At 33.3% G+C, this 18,098-nt stretch overlaps 1 protein-coding gene across 4 annotated transcripts in view; it reads right to left on the bottom strand.

The window, feature by feature from the left end:
* LOC113515016 (serine protease gd-like) overlaps window positions 1–18,098 on the bottom strand; it is a 46,202-nt gene that overhangs the window by 10,671 nt on the left and 17,433 nt on the right. For 3 of the 4 annotated variants that reach the window (XM_026899137.3, XM_026899138.3, XM_031908424.2), the window contains exons 4-7: window positions 11,083–11,214; window positions 6,258–6,363; window positions 4,487–4,594; window positions 1,356–1,532 (exon numbers count right to left, since the gene is read on the bottom strand). In XM_026899137.3, coding sequence (XP_026754938.2) covers window positions 1,356–1,532; window positions 4,487–4,594; window positions 6,258–6,363; window positions 11,083–11,214 — 523 coding nt within the window. The remainder of the gene's footprint in view (window positions 1–1,355; window positions 1,533–4,486; window positions 4,595–6,257; window positions 6,364–11,082; window positions 11,215–18,098) is intronic. The other variant, XM_026899139.3, reaches the window with a different exon arrangement.

Below are 18,098 nucleotides of genomic sequence, written 5' to 3'. Positions count from 1 at the left end.
GTGCACGGAAATTTAAAAACGTCTCCATATAATAATAGCATTGCTTGATGATTACAAATTACATTATCACGATTACGGCGGTAAACTAATTTAGAATTATCATGATAGAATCATTAAAAAATATAACATTTAAAAATAGGTACATATAAACAAGTTTGTCTAATCTTTTGAGTGCTCCACTTGGATTTACCGCTTAGAAAACTTTTCTTTTTATATAATATAGTTTTTTAACATTATATATTAATTCACTAAATTGCATGACAGTTTTTTTTTATATTCAACTAGAATGGTAAAAAAGCTGACAGCCCACCTGATCTAAAGTGGTAACCTTCGCCTTAAGACATGAACAGTACCATGGATATAACAGAGTATATTGTTTCGCCTATGATATCCCCCAAGCGTTGCCATTCTTAGGGATGTAAGGTATATTAAGGTAAGGTATGTACCCTGTAAATTCACTGCCATATCCCACTCTTCAAATCGAGACATAGCTATGCAAATACAATTGTTTCACGGTAGAAACACGAATGGCAACAAATACTCTCTTTAAAATAACAACTTACTAATTATTATAGTAAACTGTATTTATGTTTGTTTTGTTTGTTTATTTAACAGCCTGTTACATTAATATAGTAATACAATAGAAATGAAATATAAAACAAAAGTTTGCGTTATTAACTTGTAGACTTATCGCGTTGCATGTTTTATGTTTTATAATTAACGTGATCATTTAAGTCAATCATAATGATTTATCTGAATTATCAAATTTGTAATATTTTTAAATTACTCATCATAGTTAGTAATATTAAAAAATCAAGTTTAAGTTAATATTATGAAGTCGAATAATTTGTTTATTTTTTTTTTATTTGTGATGGATAAACTGAAAAAAATACCTAATCGATTTTAAAAATTTCTTCACTTATAAAGCTACATTTTAGTGAGTAGTATGGACTGTATTTTGTTAAGAAAAACCGTGCGAAGTCGGGGCGGGTAGCTAGTATAATATGAAGTTGCTAGTTAGAGTCTTTTTTTTAATGGATGAAAATGGAATGGTAATCTCGCCTGCGCTAACAGGATACGTTGGCGTTCATTGGTGCCCCGGTGAGGGACGGCAGTTGGCCCATCATAATGAATTCATCAAAAATTAACCAAGGTTGTTTCCAGGGGGAACCACGTGGAGGCCGACCTGTCAGAGTATATTGCTAGTAATAGGTCTGTTGGATCTCATTACTAACAATCCCTGTCCCCCCTGCTAGTTAGAGTCAGGTGATAGGCCGCGGCAACTGTTAAAGAACCCAACGGTCATTCTATTCCGTTCAGATAACATTTATCATGCTGTTCTAGGAGATACTTACGAATCTAATCTGGACGCCTTCCGTGGAGGTCCTAAGGTTGTGCTTCCCTAAGTAGACCGTGAGGGTGTCTTTGTTGACAACCCTGTTGCCGGTTTTGAGGGTAATGCAGTGGGCCGCCGTAATGACATGCCTGTGGGAGACCAGGGTTCCGCCACAGATGTATTTGTTGTCCACTGTCTGAAAGTATTATTTATTATAAGATACTTTGTACAAAAATCCTTTATCGGAATTTCTGCTCTTCCTTTTTTTTTCGAGCCTTACGTGATTAATGAATGACCCCTAAATTGAATGATCCTGGATCACGTTCTTTTATGTAGACCCATTTTCTATCGACTATACATCTTTGTCGCTGTGCGGTCTCGGCATAGAATGGGCCACCACTTTCGAGGGGGTCACAGAGACCTGCCAAGCATGGCAACTACTGGCAAAACTCTTATGGGGGAGGGTCATGTTCTGCAGTGGATAGTTAACAGCTTATATGGTATGGCATATATCTTTCATTTTTCATGTATGTATAGTATTTATATACCTTACTATGGTATGCAGGTTTTAGTGGATGTAAAGTCCAATGGCACTTAGTAATATTGATTTTTTTTAATGTATTTATTCTTTATTGACCACATTACAAAAAAAAATCTGGTACAAAAGGCGGACATAATACTATATAGCATTCTCTCCCAGTCAACCTTTGGCTAAACAGAAATTTTATTATGCGGTGACATTACAACACATACAATAGAGAACTACTGCACATGATGATTATCTATTATATATACATCAGGGTTAACGGACTGCTTCACAGTCAGCAATATGGTTTCACCGCCGGCAAGTCTACCACTGACGCAGGTGTTGCGCTAATGACACATATTTTCGAATCTTGGGAGAGGTCACAGGATGCACTCGGAGTTTTTTGTGACCTATCAAAGGCATTTGATTGTGTGGATCATAAAACGCTTTTGTACAAGCTCGAACATTATGGTATAAGAGATAATGATCTAAAATTAATGAGAACTTATTTAGAGGATAGGGTTCAAACTGTAGATATTGACGGTGTAAAATCTAAGGGAGCTAATATTAAGATGGGCGTTCCACAAGGGTCAATCTTAGGCCCCTTTCTCTTTTTAATCTACATAAATGACCTTCCCTTTATGGTAGAGAAAATTGCAGATATAGTGCTGTTTGCGGATGATACTTCGTTAGTGTTTAAAATTGGACGTCAAAGTAATCAATTAGACGATGTAAATTGTGCTATGTCTGCAATATTAAATTGGTTTACATGTAATAACCTATTATTAAATTCCAGCAAAACAAAGTGTATAAAATTTACACTTCCTAATGTAAGACTAATAAATACACAGTTATTGCTTAATGACGAAATAGTAAATTTTGTTAATGATACAGTTTTTTTAGGTATAACAGTGGACTCGAAATTACAATGGGGGCCCCATATTTCAAAATTGGCCAGTAGACTCAGTTCTGCTGCATATGCAATTAGAAGAATTAGGCAATTAACAGACGTGGCGACGGCTAAACTTGTATATTTTAGTTATTTCCATAGCATAATGTCTTATGGCATACTGCTGTGGGGTAAAGCAGCCGATATAAATACTATATTTGTTTTACAAAAGAGAGCCATACGTTCTATTTATGGTATGGGTTCAAGAGAGTCATTACGTCAGTGCTTTAAAGACTCAAATATCCTCACAGTTACTTCACAATACATTTATGAAAATATTATGTATACACGGAAGAACTTAGCGAGTTTTAAAAAACTCAAAGACTGTACAAGTAGAAACTTACGCAATATAAATAAGCTTATTTTACCTAAATGCCGTCTGCACAAAATCAGTAATTCATTCTATGGTAATTGCATAAGATTTTATAATAAACTGCCGGAATCTGCATTAAATCTGACAGAGAGGCAATTCAAATCTTATATTAAACAATTTTTATGTAAGAAAGCCTATTACAGGATAGACGAATTCATAGATGACAACATATCAAGTAAATAATTAGTTTATTAGCATACAACGTTATAATTTTATTTTCTCATTGCTTTCTTGATTTAATTGATTAATTTTAGAAATATGAAAGCGTAGCGGTTTTTTGTATTAATTGCCGCATGCATTCTTATGTAAAATGTGAATACTATAACTATCAGATGGCAATTGTGAGTAGCTTTGACGTGGTCTAGTGTTTTGAGTAGTCATGCTCACTAAAATGTCCAGACTTGTGGCGGCGTGGTGGGCCGGGTCATTGGGCTCCCTAAAATATGGTCGAGCGCAGTGATGGCTGGCTCATCCGTCATACTCGTGAACGGGTGCTGCTTGTAGGGACTGGTCTGCTCTAATCACTATGACTGATTTCCTCTTATTAATTGTTTAACCAGTTGGTTATGTATTCAATTTTTTTTTTCTTTTTGAGTATTTAATTGAATTAGTGCTAATTGGTGGTTTGTATTCACACAATTAAACTTAAAAATGTAAAATAATAATAAAATTATTTAAAAGAGCATCACGCAAGTTTCTTGCTCGTTCTTCTTGTGATGAGACAGCTTTCCGAACGAGCGGTAAATTAAAAAAAATGTAATGACTTTTCAAAAGTGCTTCAATGTAAGTTTATTTGAATAAATGATTTCTATTCTATTCTATTCTATATAAATATACATACATGAATACATTAAACAAATATTACATAAATATACAAATATATAATAAAAATACATATATACAAATATAAATATAACTACATACTAATAGATTATATACGATAACACAAAAATTGATTGTTTATTTTTTTAAACTATATACAAAGTGACGACGTGTTTATACGTGCTGAGTGGCGGGAGTGAGAGGGCTCGAACGAACGAGTCAGAGTGAATGATTACTAAACAATGTAGATGTAAAAATGGAAGAATTTAAGTACCTACATATTATTTATTTAAATAGGATAATGGATCGACAAATCCACTATGCACTATCGGTATACGCTTGCGCAGTACTAGTGAATAATGAGAAGTGGGATGAAGTCAGATCAGTTGTCCTATCGTGACGAATTCACCAGGAGTTAACCCTATAATCCTATACTGCTAGAAATGGCGCCGTTAGTCCCCAATACTGTTGAAATCGTACCTGAGTCTGGTATAAAGCGATCTGCCATGGCCATTCCCCTTCATATGTAGGTTTTCCATTGATAACTAGCAAGTTAGGGGTTTGTTTCACCACTTTGCCGCATTGCACCTGGAAAAGGACAAATGGTTTTTTAATCGACATCAAAAACGAGGAGGTATTGTATTTATATTTTTTTCTGTGTAAGTTATCTTTGAACCGATTTTGGTAATACTTTTAAATTTTTTTTACAACACAGGGGGTAAACGAGCATGCGGCTCGCCCGATGGTAAGTGACTACCGCCCATGATCACCCACAACGCCAACGACATTGCAGGTGTGCTGCCGGCCTTTTAAAAGGAATATGCTCTTTTTTTTAAGGTTATGATGCCGTATCGGTTCGGAAATACTGCTGAATACATTCGACGGGTTTTAATCCAGATTTACCTTTTTTTAATACTACAAAGGTAGCAAACAAGCTTACAGCCCGTCTGATGGTAAACGGTCAGTGTAGCCTATAGACGCATGAAACCCTGGGAGTATCACGTGCTCGTCGCTCGCCCTCAAAAGAGCAAAGCACTGATATTCTGTTGCGGCCAAAAATAATGTTTCAAGAGCGACGTTACTGCTCATCTTTCAACCATTACTTCTCTTAGTCACCTCATACGACACCTACGAGAAAGTGAGGGGTGACGCATTCCATGCCGGGACCACATAGCAGTTATTACGTATGATCAATGATATTAAATGATACAGGTTAAAGATTTTACTTCCAGTAAAACCTGACAAAGTGATAAATCTAAATTGTGGTCTAAAGCAGAATGCAACCGACGATCACGGTGTTCTTGAGTTGTGGCAGTAAACAATTGAACCACAACATTCTCGATATAAACAAACCAGGTTCTACTAAACCAGTTGAATAATTTGTTTTTTTTTTAAAGAATCTTGGGGGCGTTGGCTACGCGGCCGGATTTGAAACCAGTTTTTTAAGTTTCGCGTATAACTGCGAATTTATAGCAGTATTTATGTAGAAGTGATTTCCCTATGACCAGTCTTTATGTATATAAATATCATAATGTATTTATGTATTGAATTATAATTATGTATTAAATTATTTTGTACGTAATTAATATAATTAATTCCCTCATAGAACAGGTCACCCTTTTTTTTCCCGTGGGTGTCGTAAGAGGCGACTAAGGGAGGGCGAGGAATAGGCAACAGTCCTTCTTAAAACATATCTAAAGCCTAACTGCAGTTGCCAATCCGTCAGCCAAGCGTGGCAACTATTGGCGAAACTCCCCAAAGGGGGAGACTTATGTGCAGCAGTTTTGTTAAGGGCTGCAATGATGATAATTTAGAACTACTTATTCATCATAAAAGAAGTTCTCCTCAAAGATACGTAAACGGTATGGTTTTTCCATCATTTTGACAATTGATTATAAAGTATACGTAAGTACGTAAGCACGTTTTGACCTATTTCCCAAATATATGGACCCCACAGTGCAGGTACAATCCGTAATCTACGTTAGAATCGCAGGTCCTTCGTCTGGGTTATGATTTTAGGTACTAACTATCCTTAATCTGACCCTCTAGACAAGCAGCAAGCGAATTCGCCGATGGAATCGACATCGTTAGCGTGTCCGTGAGTTGGAATGAGTCATCCGGCGTTGCTAACTCATTCTGTTTCACGGACTCGCTAGCGATGTCGATTCCATCGACGGAATCGCTTGCCATTTGTCTAGAGGTCCAGATCCTTAATTGATAATAATAGTTTAAATGTTAAAATAAAACTTACATTCTGTGATTCCTGGCCACTGTTCCCGGAATTAATTCCTCTATTCGGTGGCAGAGTAATTACAGGTCTCTCCCCGTCGAAATATTCAGACGGGTCTACTGGACGGCTGGAAGAAATTAAAAATACAGTAAATAATTCACAAGACATAACAATACATTATGTTTCTTGGGAATCGATGGCAATACATGGTTTGCTATGATGATGATGAGCCATTGTCCTTTCCAATAGTTTTAGTATATTCCAATGATTAGGTAACACACTTAATCATATAAAATCGCAAGGAAGTCAGGGGCTTACTACGTTCCTAAGTAAGTTATACTAAATCTATGCTATAATTTGTAATACAAAGGGTTTCGCCGTGTTTCCTTATTAAAATTGCACTGGCGTCTTTTTTTATGCAATTTAGAATGGCAAACAAGCTGACGGCCCACTTGATGGTAAGTGGTAACCGTCGCCTATATACATGAGCAGTACCATGGACATAACAGGGTATACTGTTTCGCCTATGATACCCCCCAAGCGTTGCCATTCCTGAGGACTTAGGTGTTATTCTTCTGTACCCTGTAAGTTCACTTTATTTGTCTTTGTTGATACTCGTGCCTTTAATATATTGTAAGTTGTTAAAAATAATTTTTGACCAATTGTTATGTATTACAGTTAGATATTATGCACGGAATATTTGTATTTTTTTTGGTAGGTCAAAAATTAGCCATTAAAACCACCTTTTTTTAAATATTTTTTTGTAACCTTATAATTATTTGGAAAATTATAAAAAAATATATAATGTAAAGCTAGTTTAGAACTTCTATGTCGCTTTAGTTGTATTCAAGTATCTATCATAGTTTCGTAGACAAATAATTTAAAAAAATTTGGGGTTGCAACTTATATTTTCCAAAAATGGATAAAGTTAGGGATTTGATAATTGGCCAACAATTATTTCTAACAACAAGTAATATATTAAAGGCACCAGTGTCAATAAAGACGCCAGTGCAGACTTCATAAGGAAACACGGCGAGACGCTTTTTTAAAAAGTTAACAGGTTATGTGACTACTAACAATTCTGTTTTGTTTATGCTTTTAGTGCCAATATGGAGAACAGCTCCATTTATCTGATACGTCATAAACGCTCATAATAAGCTAAGTTGGCTTGAGTTAGCACTCGATTAAATAAGAATATATTATTATTATATATAATATACATTCCAAATACTATGGATTTTTAGTACCACTTAAACCTCTTGGGCTTGTGTGTGATACTTTACATTTTGTTCTCAAATGACAATATTTACATTAATATATGTTTTTTTTTATACCACTGAGGTGGCAGACAAGCATACGGTCCATCTGATGGTAAGTGGTTACCATAGCCTATGAACACCTGCAATACCAGAGGTATTACGCGCGCGTTGCTGACCCTGAAGAAACCTTTTCGCACTGAGTCGAAGGGTTCAAGCTAGTATTTAGGTGTTCCCGCCCATAAGTGACAGCAATACTCCATGTGGGACTGAATTTGCGATTTGTAGAGTATTTAATCGCTGATCTAGCGTGAAGTAATGCTTCGCTCTATTAAGCACACGGAGTTTTTTGGATGCCAGCTTCACCTTATCTTTGAATAGCTGCTGCTGTTTTAGCACAGTACAGGTTGGACAGTAAATAGAATATCTATTACAATATCTAATACTATTGGCCTCTTTTTTTGGTTATAAAATACAACCCAAGTTATTTGCTGATATTAAAGCTTTATACAGGTGAAAGAATTTTTAAATTTCGCTATTTTTTTACTTTATTCATTACAAAGTATTTTTTACTTTTTATAATATTAGTTAAGACGATTGCATCTTATTAAGTCCTAATAATCATAAATTCTTGTAGTTGCCAAGCATGATTCTGCTTCGGTTTAAAGAACTGAAATTGTTAGACATGATGGCATAACAGTTTAGGCTTCAGAAATGGCAACCCATTGGAGATACCACGGATGATGTAAATTGTGTTTTTCAAAATTTCATCGCCTAACCCCCTTAGTATGTAATAATATTGTACAACTTCCCACCCTCCGCGGTTTTTAACCTATATGTATTTTTATTCATAGTCAGATATCGGTTAAATAGAACAAAATAAATAATTACCAGACGGAGACTTTGTACAAAAGTCGATTTAGGTACTTCAAATAATTATTGAAATCTGGAATTTTTTTTTTATCTGATATCATGTACTTTCAGATTGACCCAATAGAAATTTTGTAAAACGATTCAGTACTTTAGTTTTTAAATCAAAATTAATGGTTACGTCACAATAAAAGTAGGTTTTTTTGTAGAACACAACTTTAAATTATAGGTTATGTTGTTGTCGGACAAAATGAATTTAAAAATAAAATAAAGACATATTTTGAACAACATCCTTTTTACAACGTGACCGAATACCTAAATGTCAATATTAAATTATGACATTATTATTTATTTATGTTTAACTGTAAGAAGTGTGACAATTCCAATTTTATAACTTTAAGTCATCGTTATTGGTGTATGGTCACCATTATATTGACATGTATTAACTAATTTATAATGTTAACTGTAATTAATTTGTAATGTTACTTTTATTTTATAATTAAAATGTTATTATTATTGTTATTATTTATTTTATTAATTTCAAAATTAGAATGTAAATATTGACTTGCCATTGTGTGACGAAAACTATTACATTTGTTAATAAAGAAATATGAATATGATACAAAATAAATGCCATTAAGTCAAGGTAGTAAGGTTTCGATTTATGTAATTATTTTGTAAATAGTGAATCTATAAAATGAGTTACAAAAGTGAATGAAGAAGAAGTGTAAGTAGTGCAGTGCGTAAGACATTTAGTTCATGGTAGATTTTTAAATGAGTGATAATGAAATGGTAACCCCGCCCGTGATATCGGTATACGCTGGTGAAGTGCTAGTGAGGGATGATAGGTGAGGATGAAAGCAGGTCCGTTGGCCCATCGTGACGAATTTCACAAGAATTAATCAAGACGGTTTCCAGACGCGTGGAGATCGATCTGATAAGGTATATTGCTAGCAATGGAGCTGTTAGGTCGACATTACTAATGATCCCTTTCACCCCATGGTAGGTACTTAGTTCTCTGCACACCCTGTATGTACCTAGAATGAACAAACCTAAATAACTCAGAAATTAATCTTTGTTTAAATTTAATAATAAAAACAATTCTATCAAATATGTTTTTGTTATGATCGTCTTGCAAGTATAAGACGCCAGATGCACTGCCTTGTACCAGAAGGAGCCTGCACAGAAGTCGTTTGCTTGGATACCTCTGTCCCATTCGTGTTTCTACCGTGAAGCAGTTGTGTTTGAATGGCTGTGTTTCGGTTTGAATGGTGGGATATAGCGATGAATTTACAGGGTACAGAGGAATAACACTTTAGTCCTCAGGAATGGCAACGCATGGGGGGTATCATGGGTGAAACAGTATACTCTGTTACGTCCATGATACTGCTCATGTCTATAGGCGACGGTTACCACTTTCCATCAGGTGGGCCGTCGGCTTGTTTGCCATTCTGAGTTGTATAAAAAAAATACTGTGTTGTACGAAATCGTATCTATCGGTGTATTTACGAGTATACGGCAGTTTTTGTTTATCTCTCTCTCTCTCTCTTTATTCTACCATTACAACAAGTTTTTTATAGACGGTAATAGATGATAGTTTTTAGCCATAGAAAAAAATGGAATTAAGATAGCCTGTCGGGTTAGTTAGTAAATAAATTAAAAAAAAATCTCGTAGTAATAATGATTAACGTGCCGAATTTAAGAAAGAAGAAAAGACTTTAATCATAAGACTTAGACATTAATATAAGAATGATTCAATATTATTTAAAAGAATAAAAATAATGAGTTTTTTTTTGCGTCTCTAACTTAAAAAATGTGTTTACTGTTTAATTTTAGATAAAGAAAGAAAAATATTTATTTGATGTATATTAATAACAATTATAACTAAAACATAAACAATTATAAAATTAAAGAAAAAGGAAATACAAAAATAAACTTATACTTAATTAGAAATTATGTGACCAAAATGGTCACCACTCAGCTAAGTGTTTGGGCATTCAAACGTAACGCCTTAATGCTGTTTCTCTGTAGGACCAATGGGAGTGTGATTCGTAAGCCATTAAACCAAGTTAAGCTGAGTTATTTATTTATTTATTCATTAGTACAAATATGTGTACATGGCAGACTTAATGCTTAAAGCATTCTCTCCCAGTCAACCATAGGGAAGTGTCAGAATACTCGAATGCGGTAGTACTAATAATTGATATACATACATACTAAAATTACATATATAAACGAACAAATATATATGAATAACAAATATACTTACACATATATGATATATACTATATTATACACGAAATTGAGAATAATATAAAGCACTTACTGCTCGGATAAAGTAAGAAAGTGAGCGTGAACCCTTTTTTATTATTATTAAGCAGTTAAAACTGTTCAGTTTGACTCAAACCTTTTAGCAGTTAGTCAGTAAGTAAGATCAGCATCAAAAGTGGAGGAACACATGAAAATTTTCAAAATCTTTTCAAGTACCAGCAAAACCCCTCAAAGGCATAGGCGTGTTCAGCAGTGGACAGTTAAACGCTGATATGATGATAATTATGGGTGAATTTTTAGTATTTTATTTCTGAATGACTTGGGATGGTCGTGAAATGCGTTAAGGTTCAGGAACTTGTTACGGGTATTGCCAGCAATAGACCTCTATACTATCCATAATCCCTTTTCTCCCACCAAGATAAATAGCTCCATCTTCCATTCAATCTTACCTTGAATCTTCAAACTCGTCTGGGTCATGCCTTCTACCTGTGGTAGAGCGAACGGGCGGAGATGGGGTAAATTTGTATCCAGTATTCGGTTGGTTGATATTTAAACCGTTATGATTCGGCTGTTCATCATCTCTGGTAAAAAAAAATCAAAGATCTCAATATTCCTGCCAATAAATCAACCAACCTAACCGGCTGTTAGTGGATATTATAGGTAGGTATATAGATTAGAGATGGATAATATATTGATTTAATAACGAATGTGTTAAATCTTTTTACATATTCTAAAATAGATATCCGACCGATACGGGCGATATCGAAATGGGCGATGACCTTTTATCCGCCATCAATGTGCAGAGAAACCCAATATATAGATATCGGGTAAAGCACGCGTGTTCTGTGTCAAATGAAGAATTATTATATTTTCCTTGTCATTTATAACAATTTTAAACAAAAATAATCTTACTAGTATATAGTGTACCTATTTTAGATTTGCCAATAATATTAACTTAATATAAAAATATTGAAGTATTTTTTTTTGAAGTTTATGAGTTAAATTCTTTATTTGAAACAAAAAAAGCGCCAAATTTATCTATATTTCTTCTCTTTATAAACATATAGTAGATAAAACTTGTATATAAAATATTATATTTTATTATTCATAAATGTGACGCTTTTACACATATATTTTACAAAAAATCTAGAATTTGTGATGGAACACTTGTTTACTGATATTAAGATTTAGTTTTCTAAGTTTGAAAATTAAAAAAAAATTAAGGAGCTAAAGAAAAAAAATATAAGCCGAGGACGAAACGAGTGTAAGCTGGTATGGTAATACGATCTCTTTAGGTAGGTCATATAAGTATAAAGATATATATACATAGAAAATAGAGAAAAGAAGAGAACTAATTTTTTTTTTATACAACTTAGAATGGCAAACAATCTGACGGCCCACCTGATGGAAAGTGGTAACCGTCGCCTATAGACATGAGCAGTACCATGGACATAACAGAGTATACTGTTTCGCCCATGATACCCCCCAATGCGTTGCCATTCCTGAGGACTCAGGTGTTAATCTTCTATACCCAGTAAATTCACGCCATATCCCACCCTTCATACCGAAACACAGCCATGCAAACACAACTGCTTCACGGTAGAAACACGAATGGGACAGAGGTACCCAAGCAATCGACTTTTGTACAAAGTCTCCCTCTGGTGAATGAAATATGACAATTATTTTATGTCACAAAAATAATTTTAATAAAATGAAAATAGTAATTGAAAAGGTGCGTCAGTTAAGCATTCAATTAAAAGTGCAGTGCTGTGCAACAAGATAAAAGAAAGTAAAGGTAGGCACAGGTAATGCAATACAAGGTTTTATTGTGTAGTGTAGGAAGTTAATCCATAAATCGCTCTAGTTGATGTATCTGACAAAAATTTTTAGTGCCTGTACTATTCCTGTAAGAACTGAATCTGTGTTTGCATGTTTATTTATCTATTTTATTTTTCTAGATAAATTAGAAATATAAAATAGAGACAGAATATAGAGAAAAGTCACAATTTATTTATACAGAGGCATAACGTCTCAGTACTTAGGAATGACAACGAATGAAAGATACCATGGGCGATAAAGTATCCTCTGTTATGTCCATGACAGACATGAACAGTACTGTTCATGTCTATAGGTGATGGTTACCACTTTCCGTGGTAATTATATTTGCATAAAAAGAAAGGAGGCAACCATATGATTTACAGTTTTTATTTTATCATTCCTTCTATGTAGTTCCTTGTGACCCTAAGTCACATTGAGAATAAATTAATATTGTCTGTCTTTAATACTATTTGTCTATAGTCTTACTAAATGTCAAACTTAACCATAATAAATTCATTTATTACAATTTATATTATAGTCGAATTTCGACCACTGATTTACCACTAGCATAATTAAATTGTCATAAAATGTTCTGGTATTTTTGATAATTATTCACCGTTAGAGATTTATCTGGTAATTACATTATTAAGATATATTTATATAGTTCTGACTCAGAATAACGAGAAATTAGTTGATAGTTGATAATGGTACAAGTTTTTAGAACAGTGGAAACTCAGAACGCGCGACTTCGGTTTATTTCTATGATCGAATTTGAACTTTTTTGTGAAATGTACATGGAAACGAATTGGCGCGACTTAAATTTGAAAATTAAACAATTTAGAAAACCAAACAAGCTGACGGCCTAACTGATGGAAAGTAGTAACCGTCGCCTATATACATGAGCAGTACCATGGACATAACAGAGTATACTGTTTCGCTTATGATATCCCCCACGCATTTCCATTCCTCAGATGTTATTCCTCTGTATCCTGTAAATTCACTGCCATATCCCACCCTTCGAACTAAAACACAGCCATGTGAACGCAACTGCTTCACGGTAGAAACACGAATGGGACAGAGATGCCCAAGCAAACGACTTTTGTACAAAGTCTCTCTCTGGTCAGATAAAAATCTAGAATAATTATTCACTTTACATTGATACAAAATTCAAATCCAAATGCAAAATGGGTAATTGGCATTTAAATAGTCATTTATTTTATAATATGCTTTACTACCCGTTAGTTTAGTTCCCGTGTGGTCCCGGCATAGAATAGGCCACCAATTCTTTTTTCGTGGGTATCGTAAGAGGCGACTATGGGAACTTAACGTTCGAGGGATGGACAGCAACGTCCCTCTTAAAACATCCCCAACGCCTAACTGCGGTTGCCAAGCCGCCTGCCAAGCGTGGTAGCTACCGGCAAAACCCTCCTTATGGGGAAGCCCAATGTTCAACAGTGGACAATTAAAGGCTGATGTGATATGGTATACTTTATTATTACATATATATATATATATATATATATATATATGTATTTTCATTGTTGATGTGCTTTGTTTTGATATATCATCTTGAAATGCTTATTTACTTTCAACTAACTTTTGAACGAATGAATGAAATGAAAAAAATGAGCTAGTACTGTCTATCAGTTGATTATTTATTGTCATTCTCTCCTTTTGTATGTGTGAAAATTTGAAGTTGTATGTATTTTTAATGATAAATCCAAATAAGATAAAAATAAAAAAAAATGTCAAAGAATAAATTTTTTTTGGCGTGGTTCACCCTTCTCAATGAGGGGTATGAAAAATAGATGTTGGCCGATTCTCAGACCTATCCAATATGCACACAAAATTTCATTAATATCGGTAAAGCCGTTTCGAAGGAGTTTGGTAACAAACACCGCGACACGAGAATTTTATATATTAGATATGTTTATATACTTTAGTGTCTGTATAATAGTGCGCCACCAACCCTTTGTCTTATTCTCAATGTCCTCTACCCAAAGATTGTCTGGAAGAGATTGCTTAGCGATAAGGCTGCCTTTTGTATCATTTCTTATTAATAATTTTTTTAATTCACTTTTTTTACGTAGTGCAAATATGTGTAAAATTAATAAATAATAAATAAATAAATAATTTCAGCCATTTTTTTCTGTTGTGTAATTGAAAACGAACTTTGGTTTTTTTTTAATGAATGATAATGGAATGGTAACCCCGCCTGCGCTAACGGTATACACTGGCAGGGCACCAAAGAGAGATGATAGGTGAGAATAAAAAAGCAGGTCAGTTAGCCCATCGTGATGACCTGGAATTCAGCACGATGGTTTCTAGGGCGGACCACGTGGAAGTCGACCTGGTTGGGTATATTGCTAACAATGGGACTGGTAGTTTGCATTACTAACAATCCCCTTTCCACTTGACTTAGATTATAAATGGATATAGTAAATAATTCCTAATATTTTAACAATAACTTATTTATAAGTTAACGGGGGAAAAACTCTAACATTAGCATAGATAAAAAAAGGTATGACTCTTTCTAGGCTGTCACTAATTACTTACGTTATTAAGCTAAATATCAAAACGTCCCCCTTCCCCCTCTAGCGACCGCAAGTTTAGACTGCACAAAAAATACCTATAAACATATTTGGAAAATTCCATATTACATTTCTGTTTACACCAAAGATGCGCGTTCGCAGGTTTTTTACCTTTACCCAAAATAGAGGTAGGAAAACATCGAATGCTCATACGTTGGTTTTTCTAATTATTTTTGTTAATTCGATATTACACAAGTTGATTTAATATTTTTGTTTTTTTTTTTTTTATATTACAAAGATACAGCCTGTCTGATGGTAAACTGTCATTGTAGCCTATGGACACTTGCTACACTAGGGGTTAGTAAGTACCAGAGGGAGACTTTGTACATAAGTCGTTTGCTTGCGTACCTCTGTCCCATTCGTGTTTCAACCGTAAAGCAGTTGTGTTTGCATGGCTGCGTTTCGGTTTGAAGGGTGGGATATGGCGTGAATTTACAGGGTACAGAGGAATAACACCTGAGTCCTCAGGAATGGCAACGCATCGAGGGTATCATTGGCGAAGCAGTATACTCTGTTATGTCCATGGTACTGCTCATGTCTATAGGCGACTGTTACCACTTTCCATCAGGTGGGCCGTCAGCTTGTTTGCCATTCTAAGTTGTATAAAAAAAAGTACATATTAGTACATAGTATTATTTATTACTCACCACAAACAATGAAGGAACTTACTACCTATAATATGTAGCCCTTTTAACAATATTATTTGTGGGAGCTGGTGTCTATACAAGGTGTTCAACCTGTATTACAATGGACTTTACCAGGATATTTAAAGATTGTAAAACCTTAAATTTTGTATATTGGTATTTTGAGAACGACTGTTAGTGAAACTTAGAAGATGGATAAGTATTAATTTATTGAAACGACTGTGTACCAGCTATGTCCTGCGGCTTCATCCGTGGTAGCATCGTGATGCTGAATAGCCTATAATCTCAAAAACGAGTAATAGTTTAATGTATGTAATTTGTATGTAATTTTAGACATAGTCATCATTCAAATAAATATATGTGTACATAATATATATATATATATATATATATATATATATATATATATATATATATATATATATATATATATATATATATATATATATATATATATATATATATATATATATATATATATATATATATATATATGTTAACAGAGATTTAATAGACTAACTGTTGAGTGTCTTGCGTGGTGTTCTCATTAGATAACAGCTTCCTGAATTCTGCAGTAGATTTAAAAACATTACGATTTAAAAATGCTACAAGCATTCTATTTATGTAAAGATGATGTGAAGAGTTCGTCGGATAAAACAATAAAAATATAAGATACTGAATAAAGATATATTATATTGTTCCCTAGTACAATAATAGATGTTTTAAAAAGTAATGACGTTTCTCTAAATAAACAAAATACTCAATTGACATAACAAGAAAAATGAATAAATTCTATTTTTAAAAATAACCTAAATAAAATCTCAACAGATGATATGAATTTAGAATTTAATAATATAATTAAAATATTAAAAAGTTTTTAAATCATTTATCTAACCATCTTATTTTAATTACCATATAGTTTGAATATTATTTACAATTTGCAATTAATAATTGTCAAGTATTCAATCATAAATATATATATTATTTTTTATTTCTTATAAGTATTTAGTCAAAAGCAGAAACGTATACAGTTATATATATTAAATACGTTTCCAGTTAGATAAAATTTGTCACAAAAGACTTCAAAGTGAAGACAGGCCAAGTTTATCTCGTTAAACGAGTATCAAATGAGCACTGCTATCAAAATGTCGTTATTTAGATTCCATGTCGGATACAGGGGTTTTTATATAAATTTAATTACATTCTCGGTATTGCGCGCGTATTGGGAAATTATTACTAAAATATTAACCTACAAATATTAAATTTTATGCTTCATACAAATTCCGAACATACGCGATCAACTTAGTATGGTTTATTAAAAAATATATATTTTTATATTTATACTTTGTTTATTGACCAGTTTACAAAAAAGAAAAAAAAAATGTTTGGTGCAAAAGGCGCTCTTAATGTTTCGCATGTAGCATTCTTTTCTAGTCAACCTTAGGTATTGTGGGTGATCATGGACGGCGGTAGTCACTTACCATCAGGTGAGCCGCATGCTCGTTTGCCCCCTGTGTTGTAAAAAAAAAACCTATACTAGTTTTAATTAGATTTTGGACTAGTTTATATTTTATACTAGTTATTAAACGTGACTTCTATGTAAGCATCATATTTGATTGACTAGACTAAAAAGTAGCCTATGTCCTTCTCTTTTCTAAATAATGTCAGCCGCTGTCGTATAAATTCTGGAAAAAGGTCACCTTTGTGTAGACTTGTGAATTCATATAACGCTTTATTTAATGATGTTGATATTATTAATGAACGTCCAAGTACTTTTAAAAAGTTAATCTCTATAAGATTTTTTTTTTATTTTATTTATTTATTCATTAGTACATATATGTGTACATGGCGGACTTAATGCTAAAAGTATTCTCTCCCAGTCAACCATAGGGAAGTGTCAGAATACTCGAATGCGGTACTACTAATTATTGATATATATACATACTAAAATTACATATATAAATGAATAAATATATATAAATAACAAATATACTTACACATATATGATATATACTATATTATACACGAATTTGGGAATAACATAAAGCACTTATTGCTCGGATAAAGATACAATTTTTTAACTGTTCTTCTTTGCTTAAGCTATTTGTATTATATTTGAATCGAAACTGTGGTAAACGGTGTTGGTGGCAAATTTACTCAATGTTTCCTTTGACTAATATTTTGTATTATTCTTTATTTTGTCACTGTTAGTTTTCCCAAATAAATGAAAAAAAAAATATGTGTATATCAAATTTTATACCGAATAGATATATAGAGAGTAGATAGAGAGTAGTTATGGTGTCGGAGAGTTAAACGACCATACAAATTTATTAATATTTTATAATATTAATAAGTTTTTTATGTAATAACTAATTATGAATAATAAGTGTGTTATGCTAACTCACCCATCAT

Source organism: Galleria mellonella, unplaced genomic scaffold, assembly GCF_026898425.1.
Source record: "Galleria mellonella isolate WM207_F2 unplaced genomic scaffold, CSIRO_AGI_GalMel_v1 utg312, whole genome shotgun sequence".
NCBI lineage: Eukaryota > Metazoa > Arthropoda > Insecta > Lepidoptera > Pyralidae > Galleria > Galleria mellonella.
Note: the sequence above shows the minus strand (reverse complement) of the source record. Positions and strands in the feature narration are given on the sequence as shown.